This window comes from Aulonocara stuartgranti, assembly GCF_965226115.1.
Source record: "Aulonocara stuartgranti genome assembly, chromosome: 18".
Lineage (NCBI taxonomy): Eukaryota > Metazoa > Chordata > Actinopteri > Cichliformes > Cichlidae > Aulonocara > Aulonocara stuartgranti.
In genome coordinates this window covers 23337911-23354944 of record NC_138954.1, presented here as the reverse complement: position 1 = coordinate 23354944, position 17034 = coordinate 23337911, and the positions used below count along the sequence as shown (strand labels likewise).

At 38.9% G+C, this 17034-nt stretch overlaps 2 protein-coding genes across 2 annotated transcripts in view; both read right to left on the bottom strand.

Moving 5' to 3' along the window:
• clstn2a (calsyntenin 2a) overlaps window positions 1–17034 on the bottom strand; it is a 195724-nt gene that overhangs the window by 96162 nt on the left and 82528 nt on the right. Inside the window, exon 2 of the mRNA XM_082512396.1 lies at window positions 16896–17018. Within this exon, the coding sequence (XP_082368522.1) occupies window positions 16896–17018 (123 nt within the window). The remainder of the gene's footprint in view (window positions 1–16895; window positions 17019–17034) is intronic.
• LOC309693307 (GTPase IMAP family member 6) overlaps window positions 1–17034 on the bottom strand; it is a 192516-nt gene that overhangs the window by 133475 nt on the left and 42007 nt on the right. The gene's annotated exons all lie outside the window — the stretch shown is intronic.

The following is a 17034-nucleotide window of genomic DNA, read 5'->3' as shown; positions in this document are numbered from 1 at the left end:
AAGCACTTTGGCGACAGTGGGAAGGAAAAACTCCCTTTTAACAGGAAGAAACCTCCGGCAGAACCAGGCTCAGGGAGGGGCGGGGCCATCTGCTGCGACCGGTTGGGGTGAGAGAAGGAAGACAGGATGAAAGACATGCTGTGGAAGAGAGACAGAGGTTAATAACAGATATAATTCAACGCAGAGAGGTCTGTTAATACATAGCGAGTGAGAAAGGTGACTGGAAAGGAAAAACTCAATGCATCATGGGAATCCCCCGGCAGCCTACGTCTATTGCAGCATAACTAAGGGAGGATTCAGGGTCACCTGGTCCAGCTCTAACTATATGCTTTAGCAAAAAGGAAAGTTTTAAGCCTAATCTTAAAAGTAGAGATAGTGTCTGTCTCCCGAATCCAAACTGGAAGCTGGTTCTACAGAAGAGGGACCTGAAAACTGAAGGCTCTGCCTCCCATTCTACTTTTAAATACTCTAGGAACAACAAGTAGGCCTGCAGAGCGAGAGCGAAGTGCTCTAATAGGGTGATATGGTACTACAAGGTCCTTATGATAAGATGGGGCCTGATTATTTAAGACCTTGTATGTGAGGAGCAGGATTTTGAATTCAATTCTGGATTTAACAGGAAGCCAATGAAGGGAAGCCAAAACAGGAGAAATCTGCTCTCTCTTTCTAGTCCCTGTCAGCACTCTTGCTGCAGCATTTTGGATTAGCTGAAGGCTTTTCAGTGAGTTTTTTGGACATCCTGATAATAATGAATTACAGTCGTCCAGCCTGGAAGTAATAAATGCATGAACTAGTTTTTCAGCGTCACTCTGAGACAGGATATTTCTAACCTTAGAGATGTTGCGCAAATGGAAGAAAGCAGTCTTACATATTTGTTTAATATATGCGTTGAAGGACATGTCCTGGTCAAAAATGACTCCAAGGTTCCTCACAGCATTACTGGAGGCCAAGGTAATGCCATCCAGAGTAAGAATCTGCTTAGATACCATATTTCTAAGATTTTCAGGGCCGAGTACAATAACCTCAGTTTGATCTGAATTAAGAAGCAGAAAGTTAGAAGCCATCCAGGTCTTTATGTCTTTAAGACATTCCTGCAGTTTAACTAATTGGTGTGTGTCCATCCATCCATCCATGCATGCATCCATCCATCCATCCATGGATGAATGGATGGATGGATGGATGGATGGATGGATGGATTTTGGGCAACCTACAGTAGTACTTACTGAGCACTGTTTAGATGCCACAGCATGCATGAGTATTGTTCCTGATCATGTCCATCATCTTATGATCATATCTTCTTATGGCTGCTTCCAACACACTAGCACACCATGTCACAAAGCTTAAATCCTCTCAAAACGGTTTCTTGAGCTTGACATTAAGCTTACTGTACTCTTATGACCTCCCAGATCTCAATCCTATACAGCATCTTTGGAATGTGGAGAAATTGGAGAGTCACATCATGGACGTGCAGTCGACAAATCTGCAGCTTTCATATGAGTATGGCCCGAAATCAACAAGCACCTTGTTGAATCTGTGCTACAAAGAATAAGGCTGTTCTTTAGGCAGGAGGGAGTCCAGTCCAGTATTATAAAGGTATAACTAATGAAGCTGCCGGTGAGAATATATTAAGTAAGACCTACTAAAAGCATATTTTAATATGCAAGAGCATTTATTAAATTATCCTATCAGGCCTCTATGATGAAAGGGTAAATGAACAGCTGTCTTTATTCCTTCATTTAAAGGCTCTTTCTACCACTTTAACCATCCTTTGAATTGTGGTTTTTATCTTCACTACAAATAAAGGCTTATCTTTTTTACTAGATGTTTGTTTTGTTTTTTAAAACATTTTTGGGGGCATTTTTACATTTAGTGGATAGTGGAGTGGTAAAGATATACAGAAAAGTGGGGAGGGATGAAGGGAAAGAAACCCAGCAAAAGGTTGCAGGTCAGACTTAAACTCGTGTGGTCATCTGCAAAACCCACTGAGCTATCAGATAGCGTACACTTATGTTCTGTTTCCTGTTTACTATCCAAATGCCTGTAGAGCTGCTGAATCTGAACACAGTTTTACACAAACAGAAGGTTTTACTCGTCGGCTTTTGCAATCTGTGAACAGACTGCACCATGGAAAACAAAGCAGATAGATTTATCCATTTCATTTGTTTCTCTGTTTAATCTCCCCAGGCACTCTGTCTTCCTCCTATTTGGTGCGAACAGATACATAATCATTTTACACATTATGTTATAGATGTTTAACTATAGAACGCGTTAAAGCAAACATAACATCAATGAAATCTGACAGGTGCCAATTGAGATCCACAGGAGACCTTTTGCATGCTAATACACACTTATTAAAATGACATCACTGAACCATCAGTCAGGCGGGCCAGCAGGGGGGTCGCCTGTGGGGCGAGACTGCACGTAGCATTCATCAGGACGGTAAATTCAGAGAAAACATCTCAAGAGAAGGTAATGAGCAGTGTAGTTCTGATATGCTGCAGAGGTTAAGATAACCTAATCTGTCAACTTTCACTGATCTCTGCATGCTGCGTATGTTAGTCGTAAAAGACAGCAGGCAATAGCTCATGCATGCTGCTGCTGTCATGTTTGATCATTTGGCAGTTCCTCAGCTGAAGTAAATGTAAAAGTGTCTTTTTGTTTTTAGAGAGAACAGCTCCATTCATTTATACAGCCATGAATCACAGTGTGAAACTGGAACAGCAGTAACAATAGATTTGAGTTTTTCATAACTGTCATATCTGTTTTGTCTATTGTGAATACTGTAACAGCATTTAATTAGCTAGACAGAAACACAATTTTCTTTTAAAGGAAAATATTGCATACGCACAAAGCACATAAACGCACATCCTGCTTGTGGAACAGAGTTTGATCGGTGGCGTGTTAAAAGAGTCAACATCCCAGTTGGTTTACTTTGTTCTCTGCGACTGTTGAATAAGTGTTTTTTACATAACATTTTAATCATGATGTAAAGCATTAGCATAGAAAATACTATCAATTCCATATGATAGACTAGCATTTAATAGTTTAGTAGCTTGAACAGCTTGTTACTTTGTTATAGATAGACAGATAGATGTAGAAATAGAAGGATATAGATAGATATAGATACAGAGATATGACTTCCATCCATATTTTGCCGTTGAATGACTACCCACTAACACATTTAGTGATGTCTCACTAATTAGATTTTGTATGAAATTTCGTCCATTATGCCAAAATCATCATATATAACACCCAACGCGCACGCACTGCGAGTTGACAGATTCATCACCTCACAGCGACAGCCCCACTCGTGATAGTTAAATGACAAGAAAAGGTCAGCAAAAGGTCTTAGAAGGGCAGGAACGGGTTGATATTAGATTGTCTTCATCCTTTTGTGCCATGGGAGGAGGAGGAACCTCCTTATTCCCATCCGTCCTCTTTTTTCATTTTGGCTTTATCCTCCCTCTCACAATTAGCAGAGACAAAGAAATCCTCAGGGGTGTAACATTAGATAAAACCTGAGAATGAATACTAATAACCTTACTGGAAATGATAAATTAGTTCAGCAGCTGCTCAGCAGAGCTCCAGGTGGTTTTAACAGTATTAGCACATGAGGGTGCTCAGCTTTAGTTTTTCAGAGTACTTTTGGAGATATTAGTTTGCTGAAAGACTGCAACAACCTAAATCTTGCTGGAAGTGAGCTATCTTTATTTAATGTAAGTAAATGAGCATAAGCATCTCTGTTAAAAATAAAATGAAAACAAATCGGTGATTCGTGCGTTTATCTTTTCATTGAGATTTTCCTGAAAGTGTACACTTAAAGGGAAGCTGATCTGCATTTACCTTGAGTGAATATACGACATGGACAAAAGTACAGGGCAACCAAAAAGAGCTGCTCAGCCACGGAAACCCACACCATGAAGCTCCTGGTTTGGAGCCCTGCAGTCACTGAGTCAGCAGAGTGTTGCTTTTACTCACCTCAGCGATCCTACTCTGTAACTTTACGTGGTCTGTGAAAATTTAATTGTAAAATTGTTATGAGAAACATCCTTCGAGGAGCAACTTTTTCCTTTCTTACTTTGAGTACAATTCAGAGTCTGTACTTTTTCACTTTTACTTGGGTAAAAAAAGTTGCTTCAGTACTTTTACTGGAGTATTTTTTTAACCCAGGTGTCTGTACTTCTGCTTACGTAAAGAAAGTCTGTACTTTTGCCACATTTGGTAACAAATTACTTTCTTTGGCAAGTGATTAAGTAAAATGCTGCATTATGTAATACGATACTTTTTAAAAATAATAATAAGAACACTGTGTCTTATTATTATTCTTTAATTGGTCTGTTTAGAATTTAAACTGAAACAGCAGTCACAAATCATTATTATTCGATACTCATACAGACCTTTGGTGCTTTTCAATTTCTTCATTCTGTTTTTAGTGGTGAGTCGAAACAAATTCCATCGAGGATTCAAATTCTGGCGAGTGTAAAGTTATGTGAAGGAGATGTAAAATGAAAATGACCATAATATAGAGGAAAATCCAAAGAACTGGGATTTATTAAAAAATCTTTCTGAAAAACATGTTAATAAATGCTGTATGTGTGATAATGTTTGTGCATCTCCTGACCCTATCTCGTCCCATTGAGAAAGTCATAGACAAAATACAGCCATATATGCATGCACTAAGATCATGTTAGTGAGAAAATGTCAATAATCACTCCAAAATATTTGCTTCATGAGCACGTCATAACATCAATACATACACAAACTACCTGGCATTAATTCAGTGGCCAAGTGACATTGCCAAAGGATTTCTGAAATACTTAGCATCTTCATGGAAGGTATTTGGATTTTGCACATTTTTTCAAAGTCATTTCCAACAACAGGGAGGGAAATTGAGTCATTTGCAGGTAGTGCAGAGGTAGGAGAGTGGTTATAAGTATATGTTAGCTGGAACTCTGACTTAGCTTTGTGCAGCACTTGACTGATGGCCGCCGCTGCCCTCATCCATTACTCTATCACTTGTTTGAAATTGCCTTTCAAACGTTCTGGCACTTCTGGAAAAAGTGGGTTCTCCTCCCTTTTCTCCTAACAGCAGATAGAAGCCATGGTGCCATGCAAAGATGCACAAAAATCGTATTTTACTTGCTCAGCTGTCAGATCCTGTGCGACCACTTCAGAGATGATTTATCCCTGTGCTGTGGACCGAATGTCAACATGTGTGAAAAACACAATGGGCAAAAATAATTAGCAAGGGTAGTGGGGGGAAAGTGGGCACATTCGTCAACAAAAAAAAGAAAGAAAAGATATTTGAATGACATAACTGCAGTTTTGACTGGATGGGACAAATAACACTGACTCACTTGGTTCAAGTGTGAAATTCTGAATTTTGTTTACAGCTTTCAGTTTATCCATAAGGTAAAAAATACAGTATAAGCTCACAGCAACCAAAGGCAATGCGGCAAGGGCAGTCTCTCCTCTTGTCCTCTGCTCCGTCCCTGTGTGTGGGCTTGGTGGTGACATGACAGCTCATTCCTAGGCACTATTAATGACAGAGCTCCCCTTTTCTAGTGCTGACTATCATCTATCAACCAATGGCCAAAGCAGTCATTGCTCCTTCACTAAATTACAACCCACTGCACGAGACATAAAACTGGATAATGGGCTGAAAATTAGCAAATTACAATCATTACACTGCCATAATTGACCCTTGAGACCTGTGTGCAGAAGTACACATCAGCCTTAAGGTTGTGTGTGTGTGTGTGTGTGTGTGTGTGTGTGTGTGTGTGTGTGTGTGGCTCTTAATTAGGAGTATATTGGACCGTGAGGATGGAATCTAATTTAGTGAATAGCAGCAAACCCAAAGCTAACTGGCAGTAAACAGGGAGTCTTAGACTGTTGACACCCTCAAATGATTTTGCTCTACTCTCCGTTAAAAGATTTTAAAACATAAAAACATGAAAGGGAGAATTGTTAGATATAACAATGTACAGGGATAGGACAGCCTGAAAAAGCAAGGCACAAATATATGTATTTGTATATGTATTATTTCTAATATTTCTCTCTTTTTTTTTTTTACAATTACAAAACTCTGGAAATCCAAGAACTTCGGAAAGACTGACTTGTATGATGGTTCTTTATAGCTCTTACATTGCAGCTGAGGTCATGACAAAAGTTGTCAACTGACAGGCTGACAATTTATTAAAGGGACAAATGTTGCTGAGAAATAAGCTCCACTAATTAAACTTGATAACTTTTATTCCTGCAAATGTGAGCTTACTGGATGGATCTGCAGTTAATCTTACTATATGCACTATATATCTTAATATATACACCACAAATCTCGTTCTGTTTGTCTGTCTTTGTGTTTGTTTATTTGTCTGCAATCTCATCCTAGACCTAGACTATGAGGACTTGAACCACCAAACCTGGCACACAGGTACATCCGAGGCCCCTGAAAGTTCTTAACTATTTGAGATATTATAATGACATCACTTAGCAATGGGTTAAAATGTGCCATTCTTAGCATTTGTGCCACTACAACACTTTATAAAAGCATCCTATTGTTTTAATTGCATTACAGTGGCATGTCATTAATAGCCACAAAAGTTGCATTATATGTGGCATATTATAAGCTGTAATGTTGTCTAGCAAGAACCTACCGAAAGGCTAAAAAGACCAATTTTTACCATATATACAACATCTATCACATATATTTTTTTAAATCTTTTTTTCATTGTGATTAAGTATGTCTGAATCACGGCTAATTCATGCTGTTCCAACAGCATGAATTAGCCAAACAATAGTGTAGCATTGGCATGTATAAGTTTTATTAAAACATTAAATTAAAATGATTAAAAATGTAATTCAATAAAAATAATAGATGATCTAATAAATCTAATCTAATAAAATGATTAAATGTCAGACTACTTCAGTGAATCTCGTCAGATTCACAAACAACAGAGGATATTTTTTCTGTGGTTCTGTACTCATATATTGTCCTGGATATTGAAGTACTTGTGTTCCTCCATTCTCATCATATATGCTTATGTCATTGTTGTTGTTGTTGTTGTTGTTTTGCACAGGTATCAAATAATGCATTTTTAATCAATTCAAAACACGACACATGATGTTATCACATGATAACATCATGTGTAATATAGGCACAGATTCTCTGTTGATGCTTGTATTTATCCAAGCACTCCAGTTCATACCCATCTTAAACTGGACAGGGGAGAATTTATTTCATATAAATATAAAATTACTTCCATAATTAGTCTTATGTCATTTAGACAAGATGCAAATTCAAGCACTCTGTGCCTGTGTCCCCCAAAATATTCAATTAGCCTATTACATGGACTTTTAATGAAATAGCAGGAGCAGCACTCAGCAAGGTCAACCAAAGAGAGCAAAATATGCGAATTACATTTCTGTGACTACCAGAATAAAACATGGAATTGAACAGCGTCAAATACAGAAGTGGAGTCTAACTGACTTTTAAGACTGACACTGATAGTCAGAGATGGGCAGTAACGCGTTACTGTAATCCAATTACTTTTTTCAGGTAACGAATAAAGTAAGGGATTACTATTGCAAAAACGGTAACTGGCAAATTGTTAAACTTTGGCAATAATGTCAGACCACCAACAAATGAGTCAGACTCTAAGTAGAAGTACATTCAAATATTTCTAATTCAGTAGATTTACACTTGATTTATTATCATAATTTTTAATCATAGAGTTAAGTTTTAGGGAATCAAGTATTTTATATAGTGTTGACTCATTCTGACCATAACCACAGCCTACCAGTTCCTTAAGAGAGTGTTTATATGCAGGTGGTGGTTGGTCTTGTAACAGTACATACAAATATAAACTGTAACAGAAGGATTTCTTTAAAAAATAGGCAACAACATCAACATCTCCAGTTAAAGCGAGTCAACAAATGGCAATTTGTTTTCTCATTATTTCATTCCTTCCGTCTCATATTTATCTTGGTCATTATCCAGATTATTGCAAGAACAGGTGACAGAACAACAGAGGTTTAAGTGGTTTACAACAAAAGAGAGGTGGGATGGCGTTAGGAGGGTGTAGGGGTCATGGATGATGGAGGATAAAGTTAGTCTGACTAATTCTGATATTGTACACAGGTCTAAAAGCCAGATTATCCTATTTTATGGTCGCATGAACAAGGCAAATGGAGTGAGGAAGATATGCAAATTGCTCTCTAATTGGCCTGTCAGGTTTCTGAAGCCCTGTCAAACCACTGTCAGAAAGAGAGAGAGCAGGGGCCAGAGCCAGGGAACACAAAGAATTACTGGATTAGTTTCAGCTGCTATTCACTGCCCATTTCATTAAGCAATTTCAGCTCACACCAGGACCATGGGTCAGTGCTCCATGCTTGAAGAGCAGATTTTTCAGCTGTCATTTTGACAAGAGAGGCAGCACATCTCAACACTGCCTTCCTCCTCCACACATTGCTGGCTCAATGAAAAACACAGATACTGCCAGTAAACAAGCGTTCACGAGCTTCCCTTCACTGTAGATGGTACCAGGAAGGCATATTCAAGTGTTGAAAAGGTGGCAAGAAAACATTAGGAAACAAAACGGTGAGCAACACATCCTCATCCCCTCACAGATTCAAAATCATTTAAAGAAAAAGTCTCTCCTCTTTTTCCCCTTCATCAATACTTCGACTAGTAATACCAGGGTAAGTTTGTGGAGCTGTGTTCGTAGTATTCAATACGTAAATTAATTTGATATAGGTTATTAGTGAGTAGGGAGAGTTTTCTAAGCCCGGCTCATTAGCAGCTACAGTGTTACCAATGACATGTGTGGTTTACTTGGATACTTGTAGAAGATTTATCACTCAAGATTATGAGAAGTTTAATTATTAAGTGAATTTGTAATTTCACACCAAATGACCCTTTTAAAGCGGCCTTTGATATCAATATATTTAAATATCTGATGGCTATGATATGAGGTTGAAATACTGAAACTAAATGTGGATTTTCAGGCAAAAATTCAACATTTAACTTACAGGCCCTGTACAGCGGAAGATACAAAATAATAAATAAATAAATAAATAAGTAGGCTTGCTCTTAGGCTCCAGCATAAAGTTATCCAGTCATTCACCCTAAAGCATGAGGAAGAGCCAAAGATCTAAAACAATAATGCTGAATCTTGTTCATAATATGTGTTTTTACTGCCAAAAGTACAGGAGGAAAGACTTTTAGTGTCACGTAAAACCACTGTATTTGTCAAATGTACCACTGTCTTAGCTAATGTGGAGTGAAAACCTTCAATCTAAAGAGTTTGTTTCCACACTATATTACCTACAGGTATATGTAATCAATGTTTTTTATGACTTTTTTTTTACACATCTTATAATCCTACAAACTTATGCTACAGCTGCAGTTGTTGGAGACTGTAGAACAACCAAAATGACTGTGTGCAATGAACTTGCAATTTTGCAAAACTTTGAAATGGTTGCTTTGAAGACGTGGAATAGGTCTGCCACAATGGTGATAAAATGGCAATACGATGGGTTCAGTCTACAATCAGTCTGCACACACTAAACTACTTACATTCAGAGTCCAGCCAGAATCTCATTGACTTTAAATAAATAGTTACGTAGTTGCTGCAAGACGGTGATTTAACTGCAAGCTGATGTGGGCACTCAGCAACCTTGCCTTTATATAAGCATATAACCAGAATACCAGATAGAAAGCCCTTCAGTCTCCTATTGCTAAGACACACGTTGCAGTCAGCTCAGCACAGACTGATAATCAGTGCATTGATGAATTCTTCTGTTTTTTATGGTACAGTCTATTTTACAGGTAATTATCTGACCCCTCAAGGCATGAATATAAAAGCAGCAACATTTGTCCCTTTAATGAATGAATGAAACAATTCTACATTTAAAAAAAGCTGTCACAGGTGCAGCACATCCCATAGATATACACAAGCACACACAAAAACACACTCAAAACCTCAGCTCATTACAAGTTTGGCAGCCGCACACACACTAAAAGAAATGGAGAGTAATCGGGAAATTGAAAATCATCGCATAGTGTCAAGAATTGAGAGACAGATCCAGTGTAAAATAGAAAAAAATTGGGTAATAGGGTGATAATAGAAGGGTCTGAGTCCTTTGTAAAATCAATCAGAGGCTAAGAGGTTGCTTGACGCCGTGAGCAATTTGACAATGCATTGACGACAGAGCTCCAGTGGAGCATTACTGGATGTGTAATTACTATGACCATCTTATATGGATCCAATTAGCTTCCTTCAACAGTGAAGAGACATAGCACTTCCCATGATATAAATGGACTCTTTCACTGTTTGTCAGTGTTTTCCGATAAAAGGGTAGTACCAGATCATAAGTGCATCTTTTCAGAAACAGGGCATTTAAGATGATTTACTCATTTAAGATGATTTGAGTTTATGATACACACGCTGCATTTTCCTTGAAACAAACCAAGGATGAAATCAGCCTCATACCATAAACAGACTACATCTGCTGAGCTTTAAATTCTGTAGGCAGGAACCAAAGGTCTTATAACCAAGCGCAAGAATGGGCAGTACAGTTAAACACAGGTGGGACATAAAGAGGAAAGAGTTAGTTTCATCCTTTATGGTCACTGACAATGAAACGCTACAAGTTGAAAATAAATGACCACCTGTAAACACGAGAACAAAAACCCACACATCACCTGCAGGCCAGGCGGCAATGCTAGTGCTATTTAAAAATCCCCAACTATCAATACAGTATTGGATGCCTTAAAAACTCAATAATATTTACTGTTAAAATTAATAAAAGCCATAACTCATTGTTTTATATTTAAATATTTTAAAATTAGCTATTAAGTGCAATAAGTGAATCCCTTGATAGTAAGCCTAACAAATCATATATTTTAGTACATTCAGTTGCTGAAACCAACCATCCATCTATTTTCTTAAAAGCAACAACTTTGGATGTCTTTATTGGATTTACTGGTGATTGTTCATGCTCAAAGTCTCTGAACAGGGCTAACACACCAAAATCAAGCATTCACACTTGCAGCCAATTCAGAATAACCAGTTTACCTAACACTGTGGAAGGAAACCAGAGTACCCAGAGAATCGACACAGGCAGAGGGATAAAACATGCAAACTCCACACAGAGAAACCAGCAAACCCAAACCTGGGATTTTCTTTCTGTGAGGTAACAGTAGCCTCTGCATCGCTGTGCCACCCTGTACTGCAGAGCCTGTATCATATTTTAATAAATGTAAAAGCCTTCACAGATGATTAAAAAAAGCTGGAAGCCATTCAATCAGTTTTGTTTAGTGTTTATTAGACATTATGCTCTGCAGACCAGCTGGATGGGCCAACTTATGGCTCTTGGGCCAAATTAAGCCTATAAGACATAAATTAAGTAGCACAGCTATACTACAGTTCCACCTCCACTGTGGATTTGTTTATGTGTCGACAAAGTACACAAACTTTATGGAGTTGTACCACTAATGCTCCATTATGCTCCAGTGAAAGTGTTAAATTTTGACTGATAAGCATAACTACTCATCTTATCTCATGCATATCTTATTGTGTTTAGATAATTAAAACATTTTCAATTAAAAACATGCAAGATAACAGGTGACATTCCCAGTGGGTTTCTTTCTATAAGCAACAATTTTAACTTATTAATACTCACTTCATAATAACTCAGCTAGTGAGTTTGGCTTTGTGTGCTCTGTGATTACTTATGCAGGGAGCTAACAGACACGGTGCTGACAGAATTAAATGAGTTTTTATAATGCTGTGTGCTAATGGCGGTTGCAGCAGAGTGAAATCCGGTTTGTAGGTGTCAAAGCTGAAGAGAATGCAGAATCTTTGATGTTCTGTTTCATGTTTCAGACCTGCCTCGGTGTTACCTCACAACTAAGCGCCCACTGCAGAAATTTAACCATCGCACGAAGGCAAAGAGGACAGACAGAAGGAAGAGGGAGAACGGGAGAGAGAGAGAGGCAGACAAAGTGATATGTTCCTCTCGTCCTTAGAGAAACAGACACCTGCAGGTTTGATCAGACTTTGCCTTCAATATCCTCTCTTATCCTTTGATGATCCATCACATCGTCTCTTTCTATTCTCTCAGTCTCATTTTCGCACGCACACACATATACTTCACATCCTCATCTTGGATGGATCTTTGTTTCTGTCTTTCATCTCCTTCTCTTACCTCACATTTTTTCCCCTCCAACATTTCCTGCCTCTCTCCCTCCTTGTTCCAATTTCTGTTTTTCTCGCCACCTTTAAATTTTCACTTAGCTTGTGCTTCGTTGGGCTCCACTTTTTAATTGTCATCTCTGCTTTAGTCACCAAGGTGCAGCCTTACTTTCAGGTACTTGGTTTATGTAGTTTTGGATTTGGCAAACTGATCAAGAATTGTCTTGGCTTGAAATAGAGTCTTTTCCTGTTGTTTTGGAACAGATGATAAGTATTGCAAACAGTGATACAATTAGGCAGCACATCAATAGGCTGTTATTATCCTGGTATTATTTTTGCTGTACAAAGGAAAGTATTAATGAGGTTAAAGGGGACCGTCCATGGCTCACACAGCAATAAATAGCTGAAACTGAACTTACACAGACAGACTGAGGGGGGAACAGGGGGGCTGAATCTTCACAAACGGACTTTTCTTAAAATTACAAAAAAATGTATACACTCACACGCCTGAGTAAGAATCATGTATGAAAGGGAACATGGACAACAAGATTTGTTTTTTCACCTGTTGTGTTCTCCCTGTCCTGTCTGCTGATCGATGTCAGCTGTGTCTTCCAGGTGTTTTCCCTTTGCCCTACTTTCCTCTTGTATTTAATGTCTGTGTCTGCTCCTGCTCGTCGTCACGTCGTACCCTCATTCTGGCCTGTGTAGTTCAGTTTCATGCCCTCATCGTTCTGTTCCGTTTCCTGATTTATGCCTACAATAAAGCAGTGGACTTTGAGTTTAAACTCCACCTCCACGAGTCTGCATTTTGGGTCCTTTTTCCTGCCTGCCCGCACACAGCCATGACAGAAACAAGCCACCCTTAAGCTGCAAAAACAGAAAGAAAACAGAGAAAGTGCTACAATATTAGGAGTGACAAAATCTACAGTTTGGTGCATCCTGAGAAAGAAAGAAAGAAAGAAAGACAGAAAGAAAGAAAGCACTGGTGAATTCAGCAATGCAAATGGAAGACAACGGTGGTGGATCATCGCAGAATGATTTCCATGGTTTAAGAGAAACCAGAACAGCCAACCAAGTTAACAACACTCTCCAGGAGCTAGGTCTATCAATATCCAAGTGTACCATAAAGAGAAACTACAGGGAGTTTTCTGCAAGGCAGAAGCCACACAAAAACCTCAAGAATAGAAAAGCTAGATTGAACTTTGCTAAAAAGCCAACACAGTTCTGGAAAAACATTCTTTGAACAGATGAAACCAAAATCAACCTCTCTGTTTATGCAGATATATTTTTAAGATACTTAACGGTCAGAGAGACTGGCCTCAGAAAATGAAACACAAACAGTTCATTAGGAGAAATAAACAGATGATGATTTGATTCAATATTTAAAAAAACAAACAAACCAACCACAGTAAACTTAAAGTGACAATTGCCAATAATAACCATGAGTGTCCAAATGCAGCCAATGGGAATGATCAAACATGTTTTTTTGGCACAAATAGTTTGCTTGTGATAGCCTGCTCTCACTGTCATTGTCCATCTGGCTTCTCTGTTTTCTGTCATCTGACTATTCACACTTTGCCTCCCATTCTCAAACAATTCGTGCTCCTTTACCCCGTGTGTGTCCTGCAGTGGAAACAATGTACCATAGTAGATTATTCTGGTGCCATGATGAATGGTAAGAATCTGTGTCTGTTGACTGTGGCCTTGAGATAAAGAGTAGGCAAATGAAACTGTCTGCTTGGCTTGCTGCACCCCAGAGTCCACTGTCACCATTCCTCATGCTAATTTGATTGAGAACGCTCTATCAGCACATACTCCTCGACCCACACACCTTTGCTCAAGGGACGTGTAGGTGGTGGAGCGGGGTGGGGTGGGGGGTGGGGGTGGGGGGGGGGTGGGGGTGGGGGTACAGGATGCCATCAAGCCACATAGTAATAACAAATTTATCTCCAGGATGCCTGTCTCAGCATATAATGTTCAAGTTAGGCCCACTGTGGGTAGTTTACATCAAAGTGAAATGTGGCGCTGCAGACGAAGGCAGGACAGAGCCAAAGACGAAATGGTAAAGAGAAAAAATCAGATGTTTAAACATGTGAGATGGGGTAAGAAGCGAAGGTGAGACAGTCAGCATGATTAAAAATAAAGAATTACAGAAGAAAAGGACCTAGCAATCTTCATTTGTGTTTCCACATTGCAAACGATGTGGAGCCAGAAGGATATCCCTCTCCTTTCAGCAGTAAAACGAAACCAGGATTGATGAGAGTGTATATAATGCGCAAGTGACTGGCTGTATATGGGCTTGCTAGGAGCAAAGCGTCGACACAGTGAAGTGGAAGAAGGATAGCTGGATTGAGAGAGAAAGAATGTGGCGCCGGGTGGAGAGAAAGATACAAATGAAGGTCTAGATCGAGATAAAGATTTGAGAGAATAGTTCAACTCCAAAGGAGGGCATTGTGTGAGCTGTAGCTGTAGCAATTGCCAGGGGAGATAAACTGGGACAGAGCTGCTCTTTTATGGCCATTTTTTCAGTCTCCTTGGTAGCTATTGTATGGGTTTCATTCATTAGACCGTATGCAATGAAAAACATTCAGGGAGAGAAATATCACCAGTCAGCAGCCAGTGTACAGCTCTGCGTTTTCCTCTGGGGCAATATTTCACAAAGCTTGACCTTCTCAAGTAAACAAACCACATGTTAATCATGGAGAAAAACAATTACAATTAATTTCCTCTTTTGTTTGCCTACTTGTCACGGTGTCATTAAACCTTTACCACATCATGGATTTGGTTACCAGGGAACGTTATGTGCTGTAAAATACTGTAAGGCTGCTTTGGTGGACAGAAACAATGTCTGGAAGCGGTTTCTTCAGTGTCTTCACTTGTAATGAATAAAATATGACTGTAGTTGCTATTGTTGCTAAATATATTCTGAGTTTTCTTCTGAGGTGAAACTAAGTCTTCCTTTCCCCCACAAGGGGATCGTTAAATCTCTATACAGTACATTTGCAATGCAGATTCTACAACATTTGGGTTACACCATAGAGTACTACACAACATGTACAACGTTGTTAAGTATAAAAAGCTGTTGAAAATGAATTTCAGCTATTTCACACTCTTTACAGTCAGCTGTATTTACCGATTATTTACAGAACAGCTCATGAGAAACACCGAAAGCAACAGAAAAGATTGCTTTGGCACAAACACACACAAAAAAAAGAGAACAGAAGAAGAAAAGTAGCTGAGTATCAGTTTTCCATGGTTGTCAGCTCTGGGATTAATAGCAGCCATTTCGCCATAATGAGCTGTTAAGCGTTAGCTGCCAAAAGCCTCTTCGTTTGCCTTTGAGTCTCACAATACTTTGTCTAATTATAACAGCGCTCTCTGTCCCTTTTCTTCCTGTCACTGTCAGCACTGCTGTACCTGTGTAACGCCTGCCTGATTTTAGCTCTTGTTAGGCGATATAATCAGCTCGAGAAACTACGATCTGGAGATGAGGTTCATGATGATGTTGCACCATCATTATTAAATGTGTCACATGTGAGTGCTACACCCAGAGCATCCACGTCTATGTTAAAGACTGGTTTGTGTGGCAGCTCGAACTTCAAACACGAGCGCAATAAAACGTTAAACTGAACAAAGGTTGTTCCTTAGTTGTTTTTCACGCTACCCGGGAGATTTGTACTGCACTACAACACAGAGAACTTTTTTTTCCCTGTAAAAACTTACAGTGAGTACTCAGTAACCAGACTTTCAAGTGAATGCAGATGCTGCAATCAGTTATTGCTAAAGGGCACATGCTAGACACCTTAAGGGTATTAAAATCTTTGTAAATATATAATAAACTAATAAATATTAAATACTGCAGTGGCTGGGATTAAAGCAAATGTATGATAGCGGAATACAAATAGCTATAATTTAATTTAAATAAAACTGGAGCTGAGATGCTGTTTACTACAATGCTAATTCAGTGAAGTAAACCCCGCTTAAATTCTAGGTGAGTGTTCTAGTGAAAATGACAGAGCATTGTTTTGCTTCTGAAATAAATATTGTCATCATGAAACGCTGAGGAGAGATATATTCATATGTTTCAATATTTAAGAGCAACCTTTTGTTGAGGTTAATGGGGCATTTCAGCTTATGGGAAAAAATTGCCTCAGCAGAAGCCACGAAAAGATCCCTGACAGGAAGACCGAAGAGGCTGTGAGAGAATAAAATAAACCTATTTTCGTAAGCTTGAATACCTTGGTCTATGCGTTTGTGAATTTAAATTCCTCAATCCTGGCCAGAAGTTTTCTGTTGAGTTAGAAAGAAGGGAAACTCTTTATTTTTTTTTTTAATTTTTTGGGGCCATGTAAAGTAATTCTGCACAACGGCAAGAAAAAAATTGTTCTCTTTAAAAAGAAAGCCATTTGTTTTACACTGCTAACTGTGATAAATGGAATTCAGTCTCCATGACAAACAGTGAGTACGGAGAACTGGTGGATCATCTGTTTTTGTCTTGGGGTGTGAAGTTGCCACAGTTGCCTGCACACAGCACTGAAGCGTCCTCGTCAAAGTCTTCTCTATTTGTGTGTGTGTGTGTGTGAGAAACACTCTGTGTACTATGTGCGTATATAAACATGCTGTATTCTATTAAAATGTGTGTACTTTGCTGTACAACAGATATTAATGTGTTTGTTATTTTGCATTTGCATTTCCTACCAGCATATGGCACCGGGGCATCCTTGTCTAGAGCTACCAGCGGAGGGTCCAGCAGCACTGTGTCCATGTTCTCTGTGATCACTCCATGATAAGAGGCTTCTATCCATGGCTTGTGCTTGTTGACTGTGAAAAGAGGAGG